The sequence below is a fragment of the Mesoplodon bidens genome (genome assembly GCF_964165515.1).
Source record: "Mesoplodon bidens genome assembly, chromosome: 20".
Lineage (NCBI taxonomy): Eukaryota > Metazoa > Chordata > Mammalia > Artiodactyla > Ziphiidae > Mesoplodon > Mesoplodon bidens.
The window spans coordinates 14,061,742-14,085,887 of NC_138181.1; the positions used below are offsets into that span (position 1 = coordinate 14,061,742).

The 24,146-nt window shown below is 42.1% G+C and overlaps 1 protein-coding gene across 3 annotated transcripts in view; it reads right to left on the reverse strand.

Moving 5' to 3' along the window:
* The window catches only part of UNC5D (unc-5 netrin receptor D), a gene marked incomplete at its 5' end in the record, with an annotated part of 611,405 nt that overhangs the window by 35,692 nt on the left and 551,567 nt on the right, over positions 1-24,146 (reverse strand). For all 3 annotated transcript variants that reach the window (XM_081220829.1, XM_081220827.1, XM_081220828.1), the window contains 2 exons: positions 7,385-7,612; positions 9,315-9,483. In XM_081220829.1, the coding sequence (XP_081076955.1) occupies positions 7,385-7,612; positions 9,315-9,483 (397 nt within the window). The remainder of the gene's footprint in view (positions 1-7,384; positions 7,613-9,314; positions 9,484-24,146) is intronic.

Genomic DNA, 24,146 nt, shown 5'->3' on the forward strand with positions numbered 1-24,146 from the left:
GGTGCTAGATAATTCATTACATTGTGGGTCTAAGCGTTGGACATAATAACACAGTGGCCAGTGTCTAGTGAGGGCTGCAGGCAGTGGAAGGAAAGAGGCAGGGTGGGAGGAAAGGGAATTAATGCCAGACGCTGACTTGAGGTCTTTACAGATGCTGGTCTGTTCCCTCTTTTGAGATTTAATGAGTGTCCAGTGGAGCAGTGCTTGAGCTGGGCACTGGGTGGACAGAAATGAAACACCAAGGAGCTCATAGTCTAGAGAGAGGGTCAGAACAGCAAGCATATGAGTATAATATAGTATCTAACTATTACAAATATGTATATTCCCAAAGGTTAAGCCAAGACAGAGGGTGCCTAACCCAGATGGGCAGAAAGGCCGGGAAATGAATTGGGAAATTAGTAGAGGAAGTGATATTTGAACTGAGCCTGGAAGTAAATATAGGGGCTACTCATGGGAAAGGGAGGGAGAGTGCATTCCAGACACTGAATGGGCTCTGCACAAAGGCACGGAGGCCTGACAGAGCTGGGATAGAAGGTTAGGGTGGAAAGTGTATGGCTGGAGGTGATGAATATTACAGGGCAGGGGCCAATCGCGAATTCTCCCTTACCATGCTAGGGACTTGTATTTTTGTTTAGAGTAATGTTGTTCGGGTTTAAGGGAGTATGAGAATTTTCTGAGGGTTATATAAACTCAAGAGGGCACTCATCTTGTAAACCAAAAATGGAAGCACAGGCTTCTAATCACATTTCTGCATGGTCTTGGGCAAGTCACTTAATCTTTAGGCTTCAGTTGTTTACTTGGGTTTATTCACAGCCAAGCAAAATCATTAGCATGGTAATATACTAACTTCTTTTTGCCATTCAAGGTTAGAAACAGGGACAAATAAGACATTTGCTATTCAAACCATATTAAAGCCATGGAATAACAACAGTGTTGACTTGTCAAAGTATATTTGACTGGGTAGGCTCTCTTAAGTGTATCCCTGTTCTTTAAATCTGACTCGCCTGAAAGTACAGAGAAATAAACCGAGGTCAGGCGATGAAGTGACTTGTTCGAGGCCATGAATTACTTGGTGTAGAGCTAGTCTATTTAAATGTTTAGAAACTACATAGCATCATCACACTTGAAGGGAACTTAAGGAACTTAGTGATTTAAAACTTGATTATTTACAGAGGAAAACATGGAGACCCTCCCCCTTACCCCCAAGAAAGTGATTTGCCTGAAGTCACATGGCTGGTGACACAGCTACTACATCAGGACTTGTTCATGGTCTAGTATTTTTTCTACTAGATTTCCCTGCATTTTCGTATACTATGCTTGATTTTTTAAAGAGTCATGTGAAGGTCAGACTGCTATTAACACTGTCCCATAAGTAACTTTTCATTGCTGCAAGATATATGTAAAGATGACATAAGTCAGTCTGTTTTTCAATAAATGCCGGAGAGGGTGTGGAGAGAAGAGAACCCTCTTACACTGTTGGTGGGAATGTAAATTGGTGCAGCCCCTATGGAGGACAGTATGGGAGGTTCCTTAAAAAACTAAAAACTGAGCTACCATATGACCCAGCAACCCCACTCCTGGGCATATATCTGGAGAAAAACATGGTCCAGAAGGATACATGCACCCCAGTGTTCATTGCAGCACTGTTTACAATAGCCAGGACATGAAAGCAACCTAAATGTCCATTGACAGAGGAATGGATAAAGAAGATGTGGTACATATATACAATGGAATATTACTCAGCCATAAAAAGAATGAAATAATGCCATTTGCAGCAACATGGGTGGACTTAGAGATTGTCATACTGAGTGAAGTAAGTCAGACAGAGAAAGAGAAATATTGTATGATATCACTTATATGCGGAATCTAAAAAGAAATGATACAAATGAATGTATTTACAAAACAGAAACGGACTCACAGACTTCGAGAATGAACTTATGGTTACCGGAGGTGGGGGGTTGGGGGAAGGATGGAGAGAAGGGATAGTTAGGGAGTTTGGGATTGACATGTACACACTGCTATATTTAAAAAGGATAACCAACAAGGACCTACTATATAGTACAGGGAACTCTGCTCAATGTTATGTGGCAGCCTGGATGGGAGGGGAGTCTGGGGGAGAAGGATACATGTACGTGTATGGCTGAGTCGCTTAGCTGAGCACCTGAAACTACCACAGCATTGTTCATCGCCTATACTCCAATATAAAATAAAAAGTTAAAAAAAGATTTTTGCCCTGTGGTTATATATACTATCTAAGCCATCCCTGAGGATATTAGGAAGTTTTAAAATGGATATCCACTTACAATTATCACCGAGGAAAATGGCACCTCTTAAAGATTTCTGCTTTAGGGCCTCCAATTAAATATAACCATAATTTATTTTTACTTTTTTTTGATTACTTTAATCTCCACATACTGAACCAACTACATACAATTAACAGTGTCTTGTAACCTTGTACAAAATATTAAGCAATTATAGCTATTTTGTAACAAAACAATTACTTATTAAAATGAAGAAGCCCAATTATGAACTAATCACTGTATTTATATATTTGTAAAGGCACAATTGGCTTCAGAGTGCAAGCTTAAAACCCTCTCCAAATAGGATAAATTGTACTTAACACAGAATTCCCAGTTACGCCCCTTAAACCTATTGTATTCCGCTCAGGGGCTGGGCCTAGACATTGTATTTTTAAATACTTCTCAGATGATGCTGATGTCCAGCCAGGTTTGGGAATCAGTGGTACAGACAACTCTGCTGAGCTCCTTCGGAGTCATTCACACGGATGCATCACCCCAAGAGTGGAATCTGATATTCATTTGATTTTTTCCTATCTGCCTCCTATGTGACAAGGGCCCTTGGCTAAACCTCTGAGTCTACTGTTAAATTGATATCTGTGTTAATTAAAGTAGAAAGTAGGGTCTGGCTGGTTTCTTGTATATAAGACGCACCTAAAGGCTATGGTTGGTGGTTTTTCTGTCTCTTCTATTTCATCATTTCACATTGGCGGTTGCTAGTCATCCAGGGCTAGGAGTTGTGGCCAGGAGAAACTTGTGCTTTGTGCCTCACTGAGCCATTTATGTTGATTTAATGAGACAGGCAGCGATATTCAGGTGTGCTTCAGGGATACTAAAACAAGCAGGCTGAATTTACATATTTATGAGACAAAACTGTTGAACTTAAGTGCGCACACACACGCACAGAAGTTATGTCGCTGTGGTGTTTTCCTTTAACTGCTTTACGTGAATGATATTTTCCAAGGTTGTATTATTGATAAACACAAGAGCTACATCTGGAGGAAATCCTCTGAAATTAGATTCTAAATCTCCATTAATGCCAAGTAAGTAATGAGGACCCAGAGGTACTGAGTAGGAGTGCTGGGAGAAATTGAGAAAAAAATTAGTTGTGTTTTTTTTCTCCCCTAAGATAGGGCAAGTGCTTAATTCCTTGCTTTCCCTATGTTAAGGTTTGTTTGAACTGTGTGTGTGTGTGTGTGTGTGTGTGTGTGTGAGAGAGAGAGAGAGAGAGAGAGAGAGAGAGAGAATGTAATAAAATACAATAACAAAAACCTAGGTCTTAACATGTTACAACTTTGAAAATATATCACCATTCCTCAACCTTTGGTTTGAATTCATCAAAAGCGCCAATGTCAAACACAAACAAAAAATTGCAGCTCTAATTATTACAGAAGTACAGGAACAGGAAGGACAAGAAGTCATTGGTCCCTTTCTCACCTTCAGGCAGATGGCATTTGTATTTTTTTAAAAAAGCCTATCTTGAGCGGATTTAATTTTCCATAGAGATGGTTTTAGATGTATTTATTAGAACATCACTTCAAAAATCTGAAACCAAATTAATTATGTCTTACCAAGGTGCATGAGGCATTTTGTTTTTGTCATTCAAAGAAATTGCTACTAGGATTCAGATGAAATATCCCCAGAGCAAATGGGAAGCAGCCCTGCAGGAGGCAAAGGAGGGCATGGCAAAAAATGAAGAATGTTTGTTTGATTACTAAAATCCTATAAGGGAATATTTTTTGGTGAGGCCACTATCTTGCCAGGTCCCCACCTAGTTCTAAGAGGACAGGAGAGTTGGGTCTAGAAGCTGCCGTTCTTCCAAGGATTTCCAGTGAGAGGGTGGGCTTTTAAATAGTTGCGGGGACATAGTTTCCCAGGGAGACGGAAATGGCGTGGAAAGGCAAGCATGTCCTTTAAGCAGGCTTCCTTCTTGGTTACAAACCCAGTTCTAGCTGGGTTCATATGTGTCACTCCTTTGAGCTATGACAGATGTACTACAATAAATACAGCAACTGTCACAACCACGCTTGGTCTCTATTTCCAAATCATGACAAACATTCTCATTACCGTGATAATGGAGGCAAATTCCAGGGTAGGCAATTTCTGCAGAAGTGCTTCATGAAAAAAAAACTACCTATGAAGTTTGATTAAGAAGTTAGGGTTCTATTTGAGTTATATATAGAAGGTGAGTCATCACTGCATACGAGATGTTCAGCTCACACCACACAAGTTGGGACAAGCGAATATTAATGCGTGAAGTCTTTTAGAGGTTCCGGAAGTATCCTGTTGCTATGGCTTTCTTCAAGTGGAACTGTTTCAGTGGGTTAGTGACTATATAAGTTTCCCCTCTAATTAAATACCATATATGAAGCCATGAAAAATATGACACAGATGATTTGGGATATGAAGGACGTTGAAATGAACCTGGGGAGGAGGTCCTGAACACATTCACTTAGCAAGATAAAAATCCAGAAAGCAAGATTCCTTTTTTGCACAAAACTCAGAGACTAAGACCGCGGAGTAAACGGTTGTGTTCAGAAAAAGCTACAAGTTATGTTCTAATCTTTCTGTGGGTCAGAAAAGTTATTCAACCAAGGCTGATGGCCTCTCAGAAGCCCAGGGGAGAAGCATGCCCTTTGCTGTTCACGACAGCTGTCACATACATCCTGTCAATAACAAGTACAACCCAACTCAACTTTAAAATCAGCTGTATTTGACATAATAGGAGAGGGAAAGAATCACTGGAGGTAATCAGATTCCGATCAATGGGGCCAAAGGTATCTCCACTGGAAAAAAAACATTTCTCTACAGCAAAATTAAAGAATTTTAAGAAATCTCTCTCAGTGATGAAATAAAGATACTTATATTCAGTACGAGGGAGAATACCAGTTTCCCGAGCATTGATTAAGAAGGGTCTACTACCCACAGGGATGGATAGTGGTTTGAAAAGCTGTGGTTTGAGCCTCACTTTCATGATTCCTACTGCAATTCAGCTGTTAACAGTTGAGCTCTTCTAGAATCTGAGAGCAGTGAATGGGAATGAAAATACATGATCTGCAGGTCCCTTAGAAGAAACTCCTTGGGCAAATGTCTAACTCACTGGTATACACATCAGCAGTGAGACTGTTATTCAAAGAAAATTCCAAACTGGTTATGATGGCTGACTTCCAAGGCAGTTGTGATGAACAGAGCCTCAACAGTAACCCTAGTTAGCAGTGGGTTACTCACATGAGCCCGGGAGATTGGGAATCCTCCCCGCCCTCCATGTTTACTCAGCTTTCAAAATCTGGCTGAGTTACTAAACATCCAACTTGTGTGATGGTGCATTTTACAACTATCCAGTGGTGGTAGGAACCTCAGTTTTCTTTTTGAAGTACAGTTGATTTACAATGTTGTGTTAATTTCTGCTGTACCGCAAACTTTTTTCTTATTAGTTATCTATTTTATACCTATGAGTGTATACATGTCAATCCCCATCTCCCACTTCATCCCACCACCACCACCACCACCACCACCACCACCACCACCACCACCACCACCACCACCACCACCACCACCCCGTGCTCTCCCCGCTTGGTGTCCATACATTTGTTCTCTACATCTGCGTCTCTATTTCTGCTGCCTTGCAAACCGTGTACTGCAAAGTGATTGTTTATACATACATATATATATATATATATATACACACACACATTGTTTTTATATTCTTTTCCATTATGGTTTATCACAGGATATTGAATATAGTTCCCTGTGCTCTACAGTAGGACCTTGTTGTTTATCTATTCTATGTATAATAGTTTGCATCTGCTAATCCCAAACTCCCAGGGCATCCCTTCCCCCATCCTCTTGGCAACCACAAGTCTGTGAGTCTGTTTCTGTTTCGTAGATAGGTTCATTTGTGTTGTATTTTTAGATTCCACATACAAGTGATATCATATGTCAGTTTATTATTTTTGATTACTGAATGTCAGGTGTTTTATCTTGGAGAAATCCTCTTATTAGGGGGTCTCAGAAGCAGATGAAGAGTTTAAAATGCCATTCCTAGGATGAGGTTTAACTGAAGTTATTTACAGAATGGCACCCCTTATGAAAAAGGTCCCTTTTGTGAACGGCCAGATAGGAAGCATGCCCTTTATAATGACCTGTGCTACTGAAGAGGTACTCAGGGAAGATTTGGGCACATACATTGGCACTGTGTCACCTTTATTGGTTTATATTCAGGATTCAGGTCACTGTATCTCTTCTGTTGGTAAATATGAATTTTCCAGCTCAGTGTCTTAAAAGCTACTTCTTGAGGAAAAGCTCTGCATCATGGACTTAATGATCCAGAACTGGAATAGCTGGCATCTGGGATGTGTCAGGAGAGCTATTTATATAGGGGCAGAGCTCACACAGGCACTTCTGCATTATCTTTGCTGCTATTAATAAACTTGCACTCTTTGTGAGTAGCTAATTTAAAAGGAATCATGCATGATTAAAAGGACCAAAAATGGAAAGGAACCATCTCTGCCCTAGTAACCCTAAAAATTAATAGACTGTGTGTCCAGGATGTCACGTGACAGCCTGCTGAGAGGTATGCTTTATAATTGTTGTTCCCCAACTACAACCTTCAGGTGATCAAGCACTTTTCTTACTGCTCGCTGTACATCAAATAACTCTTGTTCCTGTGGTTCACGCCATTCTCTTTTCTGGACATGGTATCCCTTCCTCTTTTGCTCTTAAATCTCATTCATGCAAGAAAGTACCCTGAGGGTCCTCCAAAACTCTTCTCCAATTCCTCTCTTGCAATTGGATCTCTGTTTTTTGAATCTCAACTATACTTCTAGTCAGTTTTCTCATTTAGCACACAGTGCTCCTTATGTGTTAATTTAACTCCTCTCTTCTTGACTGCCAAGTACCTTGTACCCTCAGCACATTGTTGGACACATAGTAACACAGCTCTTGTTTCGAGAGAGGTTTCCCCATCTAGCCAGTGATGTGGGTTCATTTTCCAGACCCTCTGCAATCAGATTCTCTATTGATACCGATCTTCAGGAAACCCCATGCTTTCATGACACCACAGGAAGAATGACAGAGAAAAGGCTGACCTGAAATGCACAAGGGGTATTGTCCACACAGTAGACCCTCAAGTTGTAGTCCAGAGAGTTACAGGACATGCAGCCAAAAACCGCAACCTTGAGCTGCTTCACGGCACAGTCTGTGATTGGTTCTCCAGTGAGGGCGTATGTCCCGAAGCTGTCTAGGAGCACGTGGCATGCAAAGGGGTCCAAAAGGCAGTAACAGGATGTGGATTCATCCTCCACCGACATCACTTCCTGTTGGGAAAAGGTCTGTTGAATTCTCTCAGCTTGGGAAATAAAATGCGATTTAACAGTCACTTTGCAAGGACATAACATTTTTTTCAGAATATTTTCATTGAACTCATTTTCTCAAAATAACTGCTGACATCAGGAACTGAAGGAATGGCTATATTCAGGGTGTTGGGATAGTAGACTATAACAAACGTCACTTTCAAAGTTCTCCAATTTTCAGTTAATTTGTTCAAGGCCAAATTAAAAACAACAAAAAGACAGCCTTGAACATTAATATCAATGAGCAAACTTTTATGTTTTGATAAAGGTCTATTTCTGAAAACCTCTTTCCCTATCCTTAAGGTAATATTTATTTTCTTTCAAATATTTTTTCCTCTTTCATTCCATCAAAATCATTCACGAGGGGCCATTCAATAAATGGTTTGGATAAGACGTATCAGAATATTTCACCCTCCCTGAGAAGGTATGTGTGGCATGTGATAGAGCACGGATCTGACACCATCTGGATGTAAATGACTGTGCAGAAGTGCTGGGAAGAAAAACGAAGATGGTAAAAATCAAAGCAAAGCAAGAAATGGAAAAGAGAAAAAAACCTGGCCCCTTTATGAAACCCATGGAACTTAACACCCCAGGAAATTTGCCTGTGGTTGTATCACAACTGAATAAATAGCAGAATGCATTTTCAATAAAGAATAGCGACGAGTTTCAAGACATAGCTGGGCAGGGTAAATGTCATCCACTGAAGCAACTGGGAATTTTCTTCTCCTCAAGAAACATGATTTTCCCTTTTACTTCTTTTGCCTGAAGCACCGACTGGGGAGGTAGGATCCCAGGGCTGGAATAGGTCATTGTGTTCCAGCAAGATAATTCACCTGCTTTCATGCAAACTGACCTCAGACACCAAAGGAATCCCAGTCAGACAGATAAATCAGAGGTTTCACTAAGAATAGTCATTCCACCACCATCTTTCTTAGCTGTGGCCGTCTCCCTTGTCCTTACTCTCCTCTTGTGGATTCTCATTTTGTCCCTTTTATTCTCTCCTTGTACTGTTTCTTGCATGTACTCATACACACAGGGCAAGATAGAATGATTTTCAATGCATTCATTAATTCACGAACATCTATTTAGCAGCTACTCTGTTTCTGAATACTTCAACATAGATTTGTTACAATCCCTCTGATGGCAAAAACAGATAGAGTGATTCCTTTCATGAATCCAGCTTGCTTGCCCTGGGCCTCTTCCCTAACCCCACAGAAGCCACAGAAGAAAGTCAGTTCAGACAGGGACATGGCCTGGGAACAAAGGCAGGAGTCACAGTCTTATGTACCAAAGGCAGATACACAGGGTACATGTCTATGAGGGTAATTACAACTGTATTCTAAAACCCAAAGAAAAAGCTCTGTATCCTCTCTGGCCTCTCTTTTCCATATTCTCCCTCCCTCCCTCCCTCCCTCCCTCCCTCCCTCCCTCTCTCTCTCTCTCTCTCTCTCTCTCTCTCTCTCTCACACACACACACACACCCTGCCCCAAAACACTAGCCAATACCTTGAGGATGCTGTGAACACTTGCCACCAACCCTCTGAAAAACAAGTAAATGCTCACAAATTTCACAGCTGACTTTTGTGAAGAGAGGGTAAATGTTAAATCCATTCCATGGGTGGAACCCAAACCCCGTTTTTTTAAAAAAGAAAGACTCAGGTCTCACCTCCCACTTGCCCTGCTGGGTCCTCTTCTTTAAATGGATATTCCAGTGCTCAGAACTGACGTCTGCACAGTGTGGAATGGTCAGGGCAAAGGGAGTGGTGACAATCATGTCGGGGGGACCACAGGTGACTTCCGGACTCAGGAGCACCTCAGAGCCATCTGACTGGAGGCTGTACAGTTGGGGAAAGGATAAGAGAGAGAAGCATGTAAAGGAGCGGGGCATATTGGAGTGAGAAATTAGTTGCAGGTTTAGCAAAATCCTTTCCCGGGACTCCCTCCTGAGTAACACCACCTCCTGGAGGATGGCTCTTCTGGACCACAGCCATCTATCCCGAACTGCTCAAGCACACAGACTAAGGTTGAGCCCAGATTTCAAATCTAGGTTTTGAAAAACAAAATGACAGATGCTTCTTCAGAAATACACGGCAAGGCTTCCCTGGTGGCGCAGTGGTTGAGAGTCCGCCTGCCGATGCGGGGGACGCGGGTTCGTGTCCCAGTCCGGGAAGATCCCACGTGCCGCGGAGCGGCTGGGCCCGTGAGCCATGGCCGCTGAGCCTGCGCGTCCGGAGCCTGTGCTCCGCTCCGCAACGGGAGAGGCCACAATAGTGAGAGGCCCGCGTATCGCAAAAAAAAAAAAAAAAAAAAAATACAGGGCAGAGCAGGAGAAAGCAAAGACCTGGCCGGCGGGTCACACACCAGCTGCTGAATCCTTAATCTCATCGATAACGTGATCAATGACTAAAGCCAAGGCCCTCATAGAAATGACCGATCTGGTAATCTTACCGTCATCACACTCCTTTCTCCCAACAACACATTCTATAAATATGTTTAATGCTAGTTAGCAACAAAACAAATTATTTTTGTAAACAAAGCAACACTTCAAACATACCAGGATTGAGTATGTCTCTTCTGGTTTTGAAAACATTTATTTTCTGCCAATGCACAAATACACAAGTTACATAGCAATAGCACAGCAGACAGTTATAAACGGCATAATCAAATACATAAATATATGTTTCATCTCTTTCCTATTTTAGCTCTAAATTTAAAATCATTCTACCTACACCTAGTGTTCAGATTTTTCCGTATTGTGAATAATTTACAATAGGAAGGCAGAGCCACGAAACAGATCAAAGAAATTTAACTAAAAGGAAATAATACCACCTTACTGAATGCCTCCCTCTTCCATTTTTGTATCTTTTTAATCTCTGCCCCAAAGAGTAAATGGGGTAGTTCACAGGACAGCAATCAATGAGAACTCAGAAGTCTCCTCATTTTTCCCAACTGCTTATATGTTTTTGAACGAGCCAGTTGATTTCTTCCCATTTTCACTTGTAAGAAATATACTGATACAGAATATAGTCTATAAAGCAGTTTAGGATGCTCAGATGAACAATGCAACATGAGAGCTAGGACTGGTATTATTACCTAAGCTTTCTCTCATCTCACCTAGGAAGGACATTTAAGAAATATCATCCCTGGTCAAAAAAGCAACCCTTTGAGCAGGATGGAATCAGTACTGAAAGATACTACCTTGTCTGTGATCTTGTGTAAACAAACAGGTTTTCTATGAGTACACCTAACATGTTGTTAATTTCTGAATTGCTTTTGTTGACACTGCTTGTTCCCTCTCCAGCTGGTCACGGCCACACTTTAGCTCATTATCTATAATTCACTGTTGTGATAAAAGGCACGGCCTATAAGCTAGAAGGAGCATCTTGTATCTACTGTATCTAAATTAGACCTGAACACCATCACAGTGTCTTCCTCCCTCCCCAAGAAGCACTGGAGCTGCCTTCTGAAAATTCAGCCTTCCACGTAGGCAAACCAAAATTATCAATTCTTCCCATACAGGCAAAGCACAGACTAAACTGGAAATGTCTTTTATGCATTTATATGTCAAAGCAGGGCAGGCAAGTCAGGGAGGTGGGTGGGTTTGGAAAGACCTGTATTAGCAATGACAAATGCTTTATGAACAGCCTAGAACGCTATCCTTGAGGTTTGAAAAAATGGAAAATTCCAGCGTAAGCTGTACCCAGCACGAGGTGGCAGCTTGTGCATGGATGCCTGCCAGCGGCCACTGGAGAGGGTTAAGTGCTTTCTGTGTAATTGCCACCTGCATCCTTCACAGACAGGGATAGCAGGGGTGCTTCTGAGTGACCAATGACAAGCTCTCCTAAAAGAACTATTTAATCGCTTTCAGAGAATGATCCCCCTTGTTGAACATATTATTCAGACATATGGGAATTGGGGGAATTATTTAATGCCAAGTGAACGGAAAGCAGCTAATTAGGTGAACTCTCGCACTCATTGTGAATAGCAGGCCTCCTTTCGGTAATAATGTAAGCAGCATTAGGAGTCGGAGATGGTGCCCGTAGAAACTTAGGTGGGGACTGGGATGGGGCTTTGCATTAAGCAGCCATTGGGCATTTCCGGAAGTGCAAAGGAAGTAAATTAAGACATATCTAATCCTCCTACTGTGAAAAGGGTGTCCGTGCATGTAGGTCTCTCTCTGGTGAAGGAACAAAACTTAATCTCTCCATTTTTTTCCCCTGACAATTAATAATAATTTGCCCTTTTCTGCCACCTTCTATCTGTGGCAATCAGGGAGATTTACAGATATTGATTAAAGCTCTCCACACGCCTGTGTGGGCAGGTGGTAACAATATAAGGTCACAGAGAAGTCAATCAAAGAGAGGGCAGCCAAATCACCCCAGATTTCTGACTTCCAGGCTCCTGACCCCTGTGAGCACTTTGTTTCTCTGTTAGCACTAGGAGATTGCTGGTCGACCTGCTGGCTCTTGTGACATCCCAAGTAAAGATGGAGGAAAAGATGTAGTGCAAGTGGAGCCATGAATACAGACCTAGGACATCTAGGGACAAGACAGCAGGGGAGAGAAGGCTTTAATTGGGCAAAACCAAAGATTTGTGAGGAAAGCATGGATGGCATTTAAGTTTGCCCACATTATACAGTATATGCCAAGGAAGTATTCGTGCTCTTGCTAGGTGTTAAAAAAAGAAAAAAGGCAACACATTTTTCTAAAAATGCTGTGAGCTAATAATAACTGGGAACTAATAACAGCAGCGATTTCAGGACCGTGATATGAACGTCAGTGCCTCACACACCCTCCTGTATGAAAAGGCTGGTGGCGTGAGACTTTTGCTATTTAATTTTTTTATCGTGTCCCCCCCGACCCCCCGCCTTTTTCTCCATATATATGCTGTGCATGTTTACGAATGCTTACAGATACAAAAAGATCAATAATTTAAGAGCCGGGTCTGTGTAAGCAGGTGGCTTGTTGAGTAACTATATGGAAACATGGTTGTGAATTCAAATTTCTACTCTCGCAGTGCAGCTGAGAATTGTGGAGAAAATTCTGCCAGCTTTGCAGCTTTGATGCCCCCAACCACAAAATAAATATACATGGCAGGAAAGGGTGCTGGTAAAGGGCCTGGGAGCATCTTGCCTGGGAATCTGGCAAGACAGAAAGCCCCACGTGACTAACCCTGTTTAGTTACCGGCAGGGGGAAACCAAGAGGAGCCACAGAGAACACAGACTGTGGATGAAAAGAACATTCTTGTGTCCTCACTGTGCTCTTTGTGGCATCATCCCTGATATTACACCCCTCATCTGACTTTTTCTGTGGCATGAAAACCAGACATGGTGGCAGAAGGGAAAGCCTTTTGGAGCCTCACGTGCCTCCCATGCGACGTAATACCTACTCTAAGATTGTTCTAGAGTTCTAGAGTTAAAAGAAATAAAGCCTAAAAAGCGCCTAGTATGTGCTCCATGCATAAAAGTTCTGCTTCTCAACTCTGAACTCCCACCTCTCCTACCTTTTTCTGAGTCTTATTTCTATAGCAACTGTGCTTTTGAGATGGCCACTTTATTCACTAGATGGTTCTTATCTCAGTACGTGCTTTAAGAGAATCCCCAATGCCTTAGGAATGTGCACTATAAGAAATGAAGGCACCTTGGCAGTGCTTTCATGTTTCCCTTCCATGGTCTGTCCTCAACTCATGGTATTGAGGAATCCCACTAAAAATGCCCGCTTGTTCCCCCTCAAGGAACTGCAGCTGTTTCTGCTGCTCTGGAATTTTCCTCCAGACACCCCCATGATTATCTCCCTTGTGCCCTTCAGACCTTTGCTGCAATGACACCTACGAACAAGGCGTTCCCCAATTATGCCTGAGCCATGGAACTGCAACATTCCATCAAAAGCTGAGCTTTGTTTTTCTTTGACTTCACACTCATTGCCCTCCAATGCACTGTACCATTTGTTTATTTTTCTCTTCCACAGACTGAAATGTAAGCTTTATGAGGCCAGGGATTTTTTTTTTTCTGTTTTGGTCATTGTTGTACCCATTTCCCGCACCCCAGTGCCTAATATAGGCCACAAGCACTCACAGATATTTGTTGAAGCAAGCTTAGGAGCCAGTGGTTTCCACTGATCAAATCTGGAACATCTTGAGCGTCAAAGTGAATAATGGTAGTAAAGGATGCTAACCCACTGAATAACATAAGAACCCACGAAAGATACAGATATAAATGAATGGATGAGTGGGAAGGGAAAACTCTTCCATACAATAGGAAGCCAACTAATAAATGTAGGAAGTCATCATTTGACAACCAATCATATTAATAACTGACTCAGTTAAGAATTATGAACGGGATGCTAATATAATTGGTGAAATTTTTAAGAACTATTTACGTGGTTTCAAAGTATCTTCCCACAAGGTACTTAATAATTACAAAGGGTAAACATGACTTCATACTTGAGAACCTTGGCAGACACCACCTAACCCAAGTTATCAAAGTTAATATTGCCAGTAATGGGATGAATTTTCAGAACATACTTCCCAATAAGAAAAAGTGAAAAGAACTCAGCATCGCTTCTGTAACATTCCTGCCAATACTACATAACCTGAATCTAATCATGAGAATTATCAGACAAATACCAGCCCAAATTGAGGGACATTCTGCAAAATAGCTGATGTGCACTCTTAAAAGTAGTCAATATCATCAACTAGAGACAGACTCAGGTACTCCAGATCAAAGGAGACCAAAGGCATGTGACAACAAAACGAAGTGAATGGAACTGGATTTTCATTTGCCATAAAGGACATTATTTAGATAAGAGGTGATACAGGAACCAAGTCTGCAGAGTAGATAATAGTATTGTATCAATGTTAATTTCCTGATTTTGATAATTGTGCTGTGGTTATACAAGAGTCTGTGTTTAGAATATACACACTGAAGTATCTAGGGGGAAAAGGGACATCTTGTTCACAATGGTTAAAAAAATATACGTGGATGTGTATTTATTAATTCCTCTGTCCATATGTGCATGTCTCTCTCCATGCACATGCCGAGAAAGAGCAGAACACAGTAAATGTAGTAAAACGTTAACATTTGTGAATCTGGATGTGGGAGGAATGGGAACTCTTTATATAGTTGACCCTTGAACCACGTGGGAGTTTAGGGGCGCCAACGCCCTGTGCAGTCAAAAACCGTATCCGTGGTTCCACATGCATGGATCCAACCAAGCACAGAGAGCACTGTTTACTATTAAAAAGTGAACCCACCCTGTTCAAACCTGTGTTGTTCAGGAGTCACCTGTACTATTCTTGCCACTTTTCCTTAAGTTTGAAATTCCGTCGAAACAGACAAACAAAAAAATATGAATGAATGAATGAAGAGAGGTCCAGGGAGGATCTGTCCGGAACTCTTAAAATGAAGTCAGCAGGGTCGCTGACAGCTACACACAACGTGTGGTGGAGGTGATGAATGTTCTGCGCTTGGTGGTGGTGAGGTCATGGTCCAAACCTTGGCACATCGTGACTCACATTCTGCAGCGCCAAGGTCACAACATAAGGTCACGGTGAAGGTCAGCTACAAGGTGGCAAGTGCTCACCACGGCAGGTCTGGAGGTGCACCCGGGCACATTTTGCTTTTGCTCTCAATATCTCTTGACCTGACTCTAGGCTTGTAGCACGTCACTCTCTTCAAGCAAAACAATCAGCTCCATATTTAAAGACGAGATTTTCACTGTTGTCGTCGGCCATGCTGTGCTTGGTAATTATCGTTACCTCCTCTCCTCCTTGTGGTCTGTGCTATAGATGAATGTAGGTTTGATCACCTTTACCCAGAGCATCACTCAGGAATGCGGGCAGGAGAGTAATGATAGTTTTACTATGCCAGACCCTGGGTCGATCCATAATTAAAGCATATTTTAATGGAATAGGCATAAAAGGCCGATGGATGGAAACTGTACTTAGTTTTAAAATTAGAGCTCCGAAAGCAAGCTGGCTTCAGCCTCCTACGGTTTGGGGCCTGAGATGACATAGTTTTACTATTATTATTCTATTTTTCTCTTTTCATTGAAACCCTCGTACACTGACCTAGAGTGCTAACATTGCTATGGATAAAAATCAGTTTGCGGTTTATGATTTCTCGTTTTACTTGAGTCAGATACCTGTCTCACTCTGCAGCTCTGACCAGATCTTTGAGATCAGTCCCAGGAAACGATAATCACAGAATCTCTCGGAGATATGGGCCCTTTAGAAAGCCAGCGTGGCTCATCAGTCCATCCCTATAGCATGACTAGGTTTCCTGGGGGATTTATCTCTAGTAACTGCTATGTATGATTTAAGAAAATAGACTTCCGGAAAGGGAGAATAGGGGATCAGGAGCAGAATAGAGGAGAAAAGAGAGAAGTTGAGCAAAATCTCTTTATCACAATTGATTCCTCTTTCAGTCTTTAAGTGGCCCTAAAACTGTAAGGTGGTTTCAAACTCCTTGGGTAGCTTGTTTAAAATTATATTCCTGGATACCACCCATGACGATTCGGATTCAGTATGTCTGAGGTAGGAGCTGGGAACTCATGCTTTTCACTTGCGTTCCTTGCTTGCAAGTTAGCCCTGGCACTAACGTCTGAGAAAAGTTGTGTGGCTCTTGAGAAAATATCCGAAGCAAAGCCTCACGCAGCGGGGGCTGGGTGGGCTGTCAGATATACATTGGGTAGGCTTCTGAAATGGAATTCAGATGCCGGTCAAGTTGAAATGCTCACGATTATGGCTTTGGATGATGCTCCTATGGTTGAAAATGCAAATGCACAGGGACTGTTCCTACATCCTCTTTCTCTAAGTAGCACGTGTATTAACATGGAAGGCTCTCAGGTTGGGGGGTTGATTAGCAGTAACCGTAAATAACGTTACAGCTCTTCAAGCCATTCTATGCCATTAGTTGGGGCGGGAGAGGAGCAGTTAGAAGGGTGGATTCCAATAAGCAACAAGCCCAATTAGCTGAGGATGGAAGCAGACATCTCTGCTAAGAAAGGGTTTAAAGAGGTGTCACCCACTTGGTATTATGTGCAATAGGATCACGGGAAGGGAGTTGGCACAAGGGGCTTGGGGTGGGAGGGCAATTACATACAGGCTGGAATGAGGATTTGACCTTGCTGAAGTTTGAGTAACGCCACACTGAGAGAGTAAACTGTTTGCGGATGTTCAACGGCTTTCGTTTACACACACATTCAGAGGGTGTTTACCAATTAATATACTGAAGGAGTCGCAAATCATGTGTAAATCATCAGTTCCTAGACACAATTCACACCTCATCTTTCATGCAGTGTTGGCATTTTAGCTTTGTTTACTATGAGAAGTGGAATCATGATGGCTCAGGGAGGAGAGTGCTTTAAAGTGAAAGGCGGGGAGGAGAGAAGAGATCTCGGCGGCGTGCTGCTACGACAGTGGTTATCATCTGCTAAGTGGTTTACTCATTGGCATTTTGAATGGGCAAAACAGCTTTCCCCGAGGAACCCGAGTCCTATGTCATAGAATCATTTCATTTCGGGGGCTGGGAAAGGACCTAAGAGCAGTCAGGCCAACACCATCGCCATTCAGATGAGGAAACAGAAAGGACATGCTACCGGGTGGAGGGACATGGCCGAAGTCACACCCACTTGTGACAGAGCTGGGATTAGAGTCTCCTGTCCTGTGGTGGTCCTGGGGTGTGTGTCCGTGTGGGGCGGGGGGGGGGACAGGCAGTGGGAGAGATGGATGTTCCCTGGGACATGGTCTCCAAACCTGGAACTTCGAAGGTGTCATGTTGGCATGAGAATTGCTAATATTGTTTTCATAGACCCTGGAGAAAGCCTTAGGAAAACAGGGCTTTGAGATGCGTAGAGTGGTCACAGAGGCCTGTGTTGGTTTCCTATTATTGCTGTTCCATAGACTTACTGGATGAAAACAACCCAAATGCATAATGTTACAGTACTGTAGGTAGAAGTCCCATAGAGCTAAAATGAAGGTGTCAGTGGGGCTGTGTTCTTTCTGGAGGTTCTAGGAAAGGATCCATTACCCTGCCTCTTCCAGCTCCTAGAGGCTGCCTGCGTTCCTTGGTTGGAAACCCTTCTTCCATCTGTGAGCGGTTTAACATCAGTCTCCTTATCTGAGTCTGGTATTCCCGCCTTCCTCTTACAAGGATCCTTCTGTGGGCTCACCTGCATAATCCAGGATAATCTCTCCTTCTCAAGCAAGGTCCTTAACCTTCATCACATCTGCAAAGTCCCCACTGCCATGTAAGGTTCCAGGGATTAGGATGTGGACATCCTTGGGGCGCCATTCTTCTGTCTACCACTCTTCCGTCTACCACCGGGACTTTCATGGCTTGTTCACTTTAAAGTGAGGACCTAAAGACCCCTCTGTCGCTGCCTCCTGACCCACTGCCGTCTCCCAGACACCTCACAATCTTGGAGGTGTCGGTTGACTTTTGGGTTATCGTCACACTTCAGCTGCAGAAGTTTCTATGCAGAGTGAAGCTCCATATCTGCATATAACTTTATGTGGTCCTGGGAAGTTGTTAAAGACGGTGACCAAGGGAGTGAGGCGGTTGATCATCCAGGTTTTCAAAGGGTATGTTTTTTTAAATTAATTAATTAATTAATTAATTAATTAATTAAAGCAATAAGAATTTATTTTCTCACAGTTCTGGGGGCAAAAAGTCCAAAATCAAGGTGGCACTTCTTGGCTTGTGGGGCATCACTCCACCCTCTGCCTCCACCGTCACACGGTGTTCTCCCTGTGTGTCTGTCTCTGTCTGTAGTCCATTTCTTTTTTTAAAAGCTATTAGTTTCTGCTTTATAACAATGTGAATCAGTCATACATATACATCTGTTCCCACATCAAAAGGCGTGTTTTAGTAAGTAGGGAGGGCAGCCTCAGGGTGGGTTGGCATCGTCTCCTGGCATTTTTATTAGGCTATAACTAAGTGAAGTGGGCAGGATGATATATATTAAATATCTTAATAGGACAGGTTATTTCTACTTCCAGCATGGGCAATAAAAGAGATGGCACATACAAAATAAAAATAATTATAGTATGTGCGGTTCCTTTACAATGTGCAATCAAACTCATGAACCAATGACTTTCCTCTTATTGAATTAAGGTGCCCCTTCCATTCAGACCTATTAACCATGTTCACAGACCATTGTTATCTTGTTAATGGCATCTTTAATTAAAGACTCCTCTGGACCACTCTAATCACTTCACATTGTGAGCTCACATGGGCTTCAAAGGCACTTTGATTAGAATGACGGCAATTTTTCTTTATGCGTGTTTGTTTGTGGACCAAGGGGGTGGTGTGAGGTAGAAGGGTGGCTAAAGGCCTCGATATGAAGACATTCTCCTTCCGAAAAGAGCAGATCATAAAATGACAGTGTGAGAATCCCCCCCCCCCCCGCTTTTCTTTTCCCTCTTTCACTATTTTTCTCTTCCCCTCCTCATTCTGGGGGCTAATGGCATTATAGTCTAACCTAAATGGCTCTGTGAAGAAAGCATTGTGATTTTACTGCGGAAAAGAGCACAATCTTCAGCTAAAGTTGCATTAACCCTTCTAGCCCATTAAGGTACCAGTTGATAAATTGCCCCTTTTATTGCACTGCGTGACACTGGCAGTCTGAAAGAATTAACGTGTTTCCCAAATGGCAGCAATGTATTCCCCCTCACTAGCACAGGTAGTACCTTTGTTTGTTACTTCAGAGCCTCTCTCCTCCTCAGTGGTCCCCTATGCCTGTTATAGGGTTAATTAATGCCAAATCCCCTCAAAGGGATAGGTAGACACCATTAATTTGATTCTTCCAATAAAGATTTCTAAAACTCAAAGCAACAAGCCAAATTCAAATCCATGACTGCCCACTAAACAGAAATAGTGACAGGGATAATTCGTTCATTTATATCCATCACTATCTAGCATGGAAAGCCTGGCAAAGTGGACAGGGACAAAGCTTGTTTAAGGTGGCATAAGCACCCACCCCAGCTTGACTGGTCATTGATCTCTTAATCTAAATACCAGCCCGCCCAGAGTCCATTGTTCGGACCCATAGGATATACCTCTAAAGTACCAATCATAGGCCAGAATGTTATGAGAAACAGAGGTAGACAAAGGAATTGATGCAGGATGTCCTTTGTATCATCACAAGGCTCTTGATTTTACTTTTAATTTTTTATTGAAGTATAGTTGATTTACAATGTGCTAATTTCTGCTGTACAGCAAAGTGACTCACTTATACTCATTCATTTTTTTTAATATTCTTTTCCATTATGATTTATCCCAGGAGATTGGACATAGTTCCCTGGGCTATATAGTAGGACCTTGTTGTTTATCCATTCTAAATGTAATAGTTTGCATCTACTAACCCCAGACTCCCAGTCCATCCCTCTCCCTCCCCCTCGACAACCACAAGTCTGTTCTCTATGTCTGTGGGTCTGTTTCTGTTTTGTAGATAGGTTCATTTGTGCCATATTTTAGATTCCACATATAAGTGATATCATATGGTATTTGTCTTTCTGACTTACTTCATTTAGTATGATCATCTCTAGTTGCATCCATGTTGCTGCAAATGGCATTATTTCGTTCTTTTTTTAATGGCTGAGTAGTATTCCATTGTATATATGTACCACATCTTTATATCTGTCGATAAACATTTAGGTTGTTTCTATGTCTTGGCTATTGTAAATAGTGCTGCTATGGACATTAGAGTGCATGTATCTTTTCGAATTATAGTTTTGTCTAGGTATATGCCCAGGAGTGGGATTGCTGGGTCATATGGTAACTCTATTTTTAGTTTTCTGAGGAGCCTCCATACTGTTTTCCATAGTGACTGTACCAACTTACACTCCCACCGACAGTGTAGGAGGGTTCCCTTTTCTCCACACCCTCTCTAGCATTTGTTATATGTAGACTTTTTAATGATGGCCATTCTGACCGGTGTGAGGTGGTACCTCACTGTAGTTTTGATTTGCATTTCTTGAATAATTATGATGTTGAGCATCTTCTCATGTGCCTACTGCCCATCTGTATGTTGTCTTTGGAGAAATGTCTATTAAGGTCATTTTTCGATTGGGTTTTTTTTGTTGTGGTTGAGTTGTATGAGCTGTTCGTATATTTTGGAGATTAAGCCCTTGTCAGTCGCATCATTTGCAAATATTTTCTCACATTCCGCAGGTTGTCTTTTCATTTTTTTTTTAATTTTTAAAAATTTTTTGTGCTTTCCTTTGCTGTGCAAAAGCTTGTAAGTTTGATTAGGTACCATTTGTTTATTTTTGTTTTCATTTCTATTGCTTTGGGAGACTGACCTGAGAAAACATTGGTATGATTTATGTCAGAGAATGTTTTCCTACACTCTCTTCTAGGAGTTTTATGGTGTCATGTCTTATGTTTAAGCCTTCAAGACAAAGCTCTTGATTTAGAGTGAACACTTAATATGTTTGCTATCACTGAATTAAACTTTCTGCTGAGTCTAGGCATGTGTTAGTAGTTAAATGGGAATGACTCAGTATCACTGAGTCAGAGCTCAAGCAAATTCCATGGATTTTGTATCTTTGTAATTAAAAAAAAAGGATAGGCAAAATAATATCAAAATGTAGCATGTAGTTTGCACAGGACTTCTCATATTTAAAGTCACTTTACTGTCCTCACTCAAATCCTGGAACGCAGTGAATAATACACAAAATTTATAGATGATAAAATTGAGGCCTGGAGAAAGAAAATGACTAGCTCAAAGCCACCCAGGCTGGACGTGGCAAAGGGGATTGGAACTCAGGCCTTCTGGATCCCTGTGTTGTTCTTACTCTGCTATATCATCTCATTTCTGATAATTCTTTATTTCTCATGCAGTGTCAATGACTAAGTCTGTACTACTTTCCTGACAAGTTTTGTTATGTCATTAGTTTACTTCAGGATTGGCAGAGTCTTACCTAGCTAGGAAGGCAAAGAAAACAAAAGGAAGGCAGAAGATCCCACTGTGCCTGAGGCATACAAACATGGTCCACGCCCAATACTGGGACATTTTGCTGTAAGTAGCATTGTTGTCACATGCCCCGGCCAAATGTGGGATTTCAGTTCAGCAGTTGTCTGTTTTCTTGAATATATTACATATTATTTTTGTCTTTTATTTATTTATTCTTTAATCAGTTTTCTTCCTATCCCTTTTCTTGTTAAGTCAAAGAGCTGTGTTTATTCCCTGGAAAGAAATCCAGAGCTGCTCCCAGAGCAGCTGTTATCACAAACTCTCAGGTGACTTCAGCTGGCAAGTCTCTCTCTACTAATTAATCATCAGTTTCCAAGCCAGAATTCTGGGAATTATCTCCAAGTCCCTCATCTCTCTCACCCCACATTAACACACGCATGTGTACACCAGCGGACCTGGCCGAGTTTCTCCCCAAGCCTGTCTCTCAAAGCTCCCCATTGGGCGAGAGCTCCGTGACCCCCAACTAGGTAGGGTCTACAAGCCCCTTGGCAACCTGAATAAGCTACAGAAGACAGACCTTTATCCTTCCTCCCTCCAGTAAAGATTTCTTGGGGTTCATGTCTCTCAGGGGGGATTTGAGGCAGGATGGTAGATGGACCCCAGGCTGAACAGTTTCTCCCTTGTGGACAGAAACTCCATAATAGCAGAAACTCCATAAAAGCAGGATGATGGAGGAGGCTGGGCCCTGCCCAGATAGAAGATAAGAGACCACATATTCCTTATTCTTGAAGTCAAGGAGACCTCCCCAACTACACATGCGCAGAAAGGCTCCCTGGAGGTCAAAAAGGAAAGGGGTGACACCTCATAGTAAGTGATGAAAACTACCCATAGGCTTCTTCACTAGAATCCATCTTGGCTAAGAGATGCGGACGCACACAGGGGAGGACCCTGAGATAAACCAAATACGGACTCACAACCCGGCAAAGCAAGATGATTGGTCAAAGGAAATCCAGAAGAAATGCCCCATAAAAGTGATTCAAACTGCCATGAGGGTGCGACTCTGAGTCCACCCGTGTGTCTATCCACACGTACTGTACTTTTTCCTCCTAATAAACACTTGCTTCACTTTAAAAAAAAAAAATCCCCATTGACAGCAACGTGGGGATTAGAGAAAGGATTTAAAACGTTCGCACCTAGAGACAAGGACACTCAAAAGTAGAGTGACTATAATTTACAGTCCAAATTGAGATACTTTTGAGTGTGAAAAGGAGGGCTATTAATATCTGTGCTAGGCAAAATGAGGCATCTTTTCACTGTGCTCAGAAGGATACTAGTATGATGAAGACTTGAACGTGGCCAGTGGCAGTGGAGATGAAGCAGAAGATAATACATCTCAAGTGTAAATATGACGGGTCTCCCGAATCTTCAGCCTCAGCAATCCCTACCCATCAAGTCCATTTCAGTTTCCCCTAGGCAGCAAACAACACTCTACATGGTCAAATCTTTTTCAGCTGCATTCCTCATCACTCTTCCTTTCATATTTTGTTCTGATTTGCTTAGTTCCAAAATATGTGATGCTACTTATTTTTTTACTTATTTATTTTTTAATTAATTTATTTCTGGCTGCCTTGGGTGTTAGTTGCTGCATGTGGGATCTTCTGTTGCGGCGTGCGGGGGTCTCTCTCTAGCTGTTGTGCGCAGGGTCCAGAGTGCGTGGGGTCTGTAGTTGTGGCGCACGGGCTTAGCTGCCCTGCGGCATGTGGAATCTTAGTTCCCTGGCCAGGGGATTGAGCCCGCATAACCTGCATTGGAAGGCGGATTGTTATGGAACACCAGGGAAGTCCCTATGTGATGCTACTTATACCTCTGTGCCTTTGCACATTCTGTTCCCTTTGACTGGAATGTGCTTTACTCTCTGTCTTTCAGGTTTTAAGTCAGTTGTCACTTCCTCTCTGAAACCTTCCCTGAGCCTTTACCCAGGGTTCATCCCTTCACTCCTGGTTAATATTTGGGTATCTCTGTCACCACATGTAGCACACTGCAATATCATCATTCATTTAACTGGGTTTGCTTTTTGGGGTTTCATCTATTATGGTATGAAGTGGCTCTAGTTTTCCTAGTAGTCACTCTAATAGTTGTGCTTCATGGAATTGTCCATGGTAGCAGGGTATCCTGAAGATATTTAATTTTGAGTCCATAACTTTTCAGTAACATCGAATTATTAAAATTGTTTTTTGGACTGATTTTTGTTCATTTAAAAACTTTAATCTCACATCTGATTCCAAATTCCACCCCCAGTAGCCATGCACATGGACACATCTGTGCCCACACACTCATGCATATTTGCATGAACACACACAAGGTTCTAGCTACTGGGTCTGAAGCAGACAACTTGCTCCCTCATGCATTCCCTCTTCCACGAGCTTATCTCTGTGGCATTATGGTAGAGAAAAGGAAAATATACACCATCTCCTACTTAACTGTGGAGTATTTTTCTTGGATGGCTTAAGTTTCTTAAGATAATCCTTAATGAATTCAGTATAAATAGGTGATGACTCCAAAAGGCCTCACTGACAGAGGG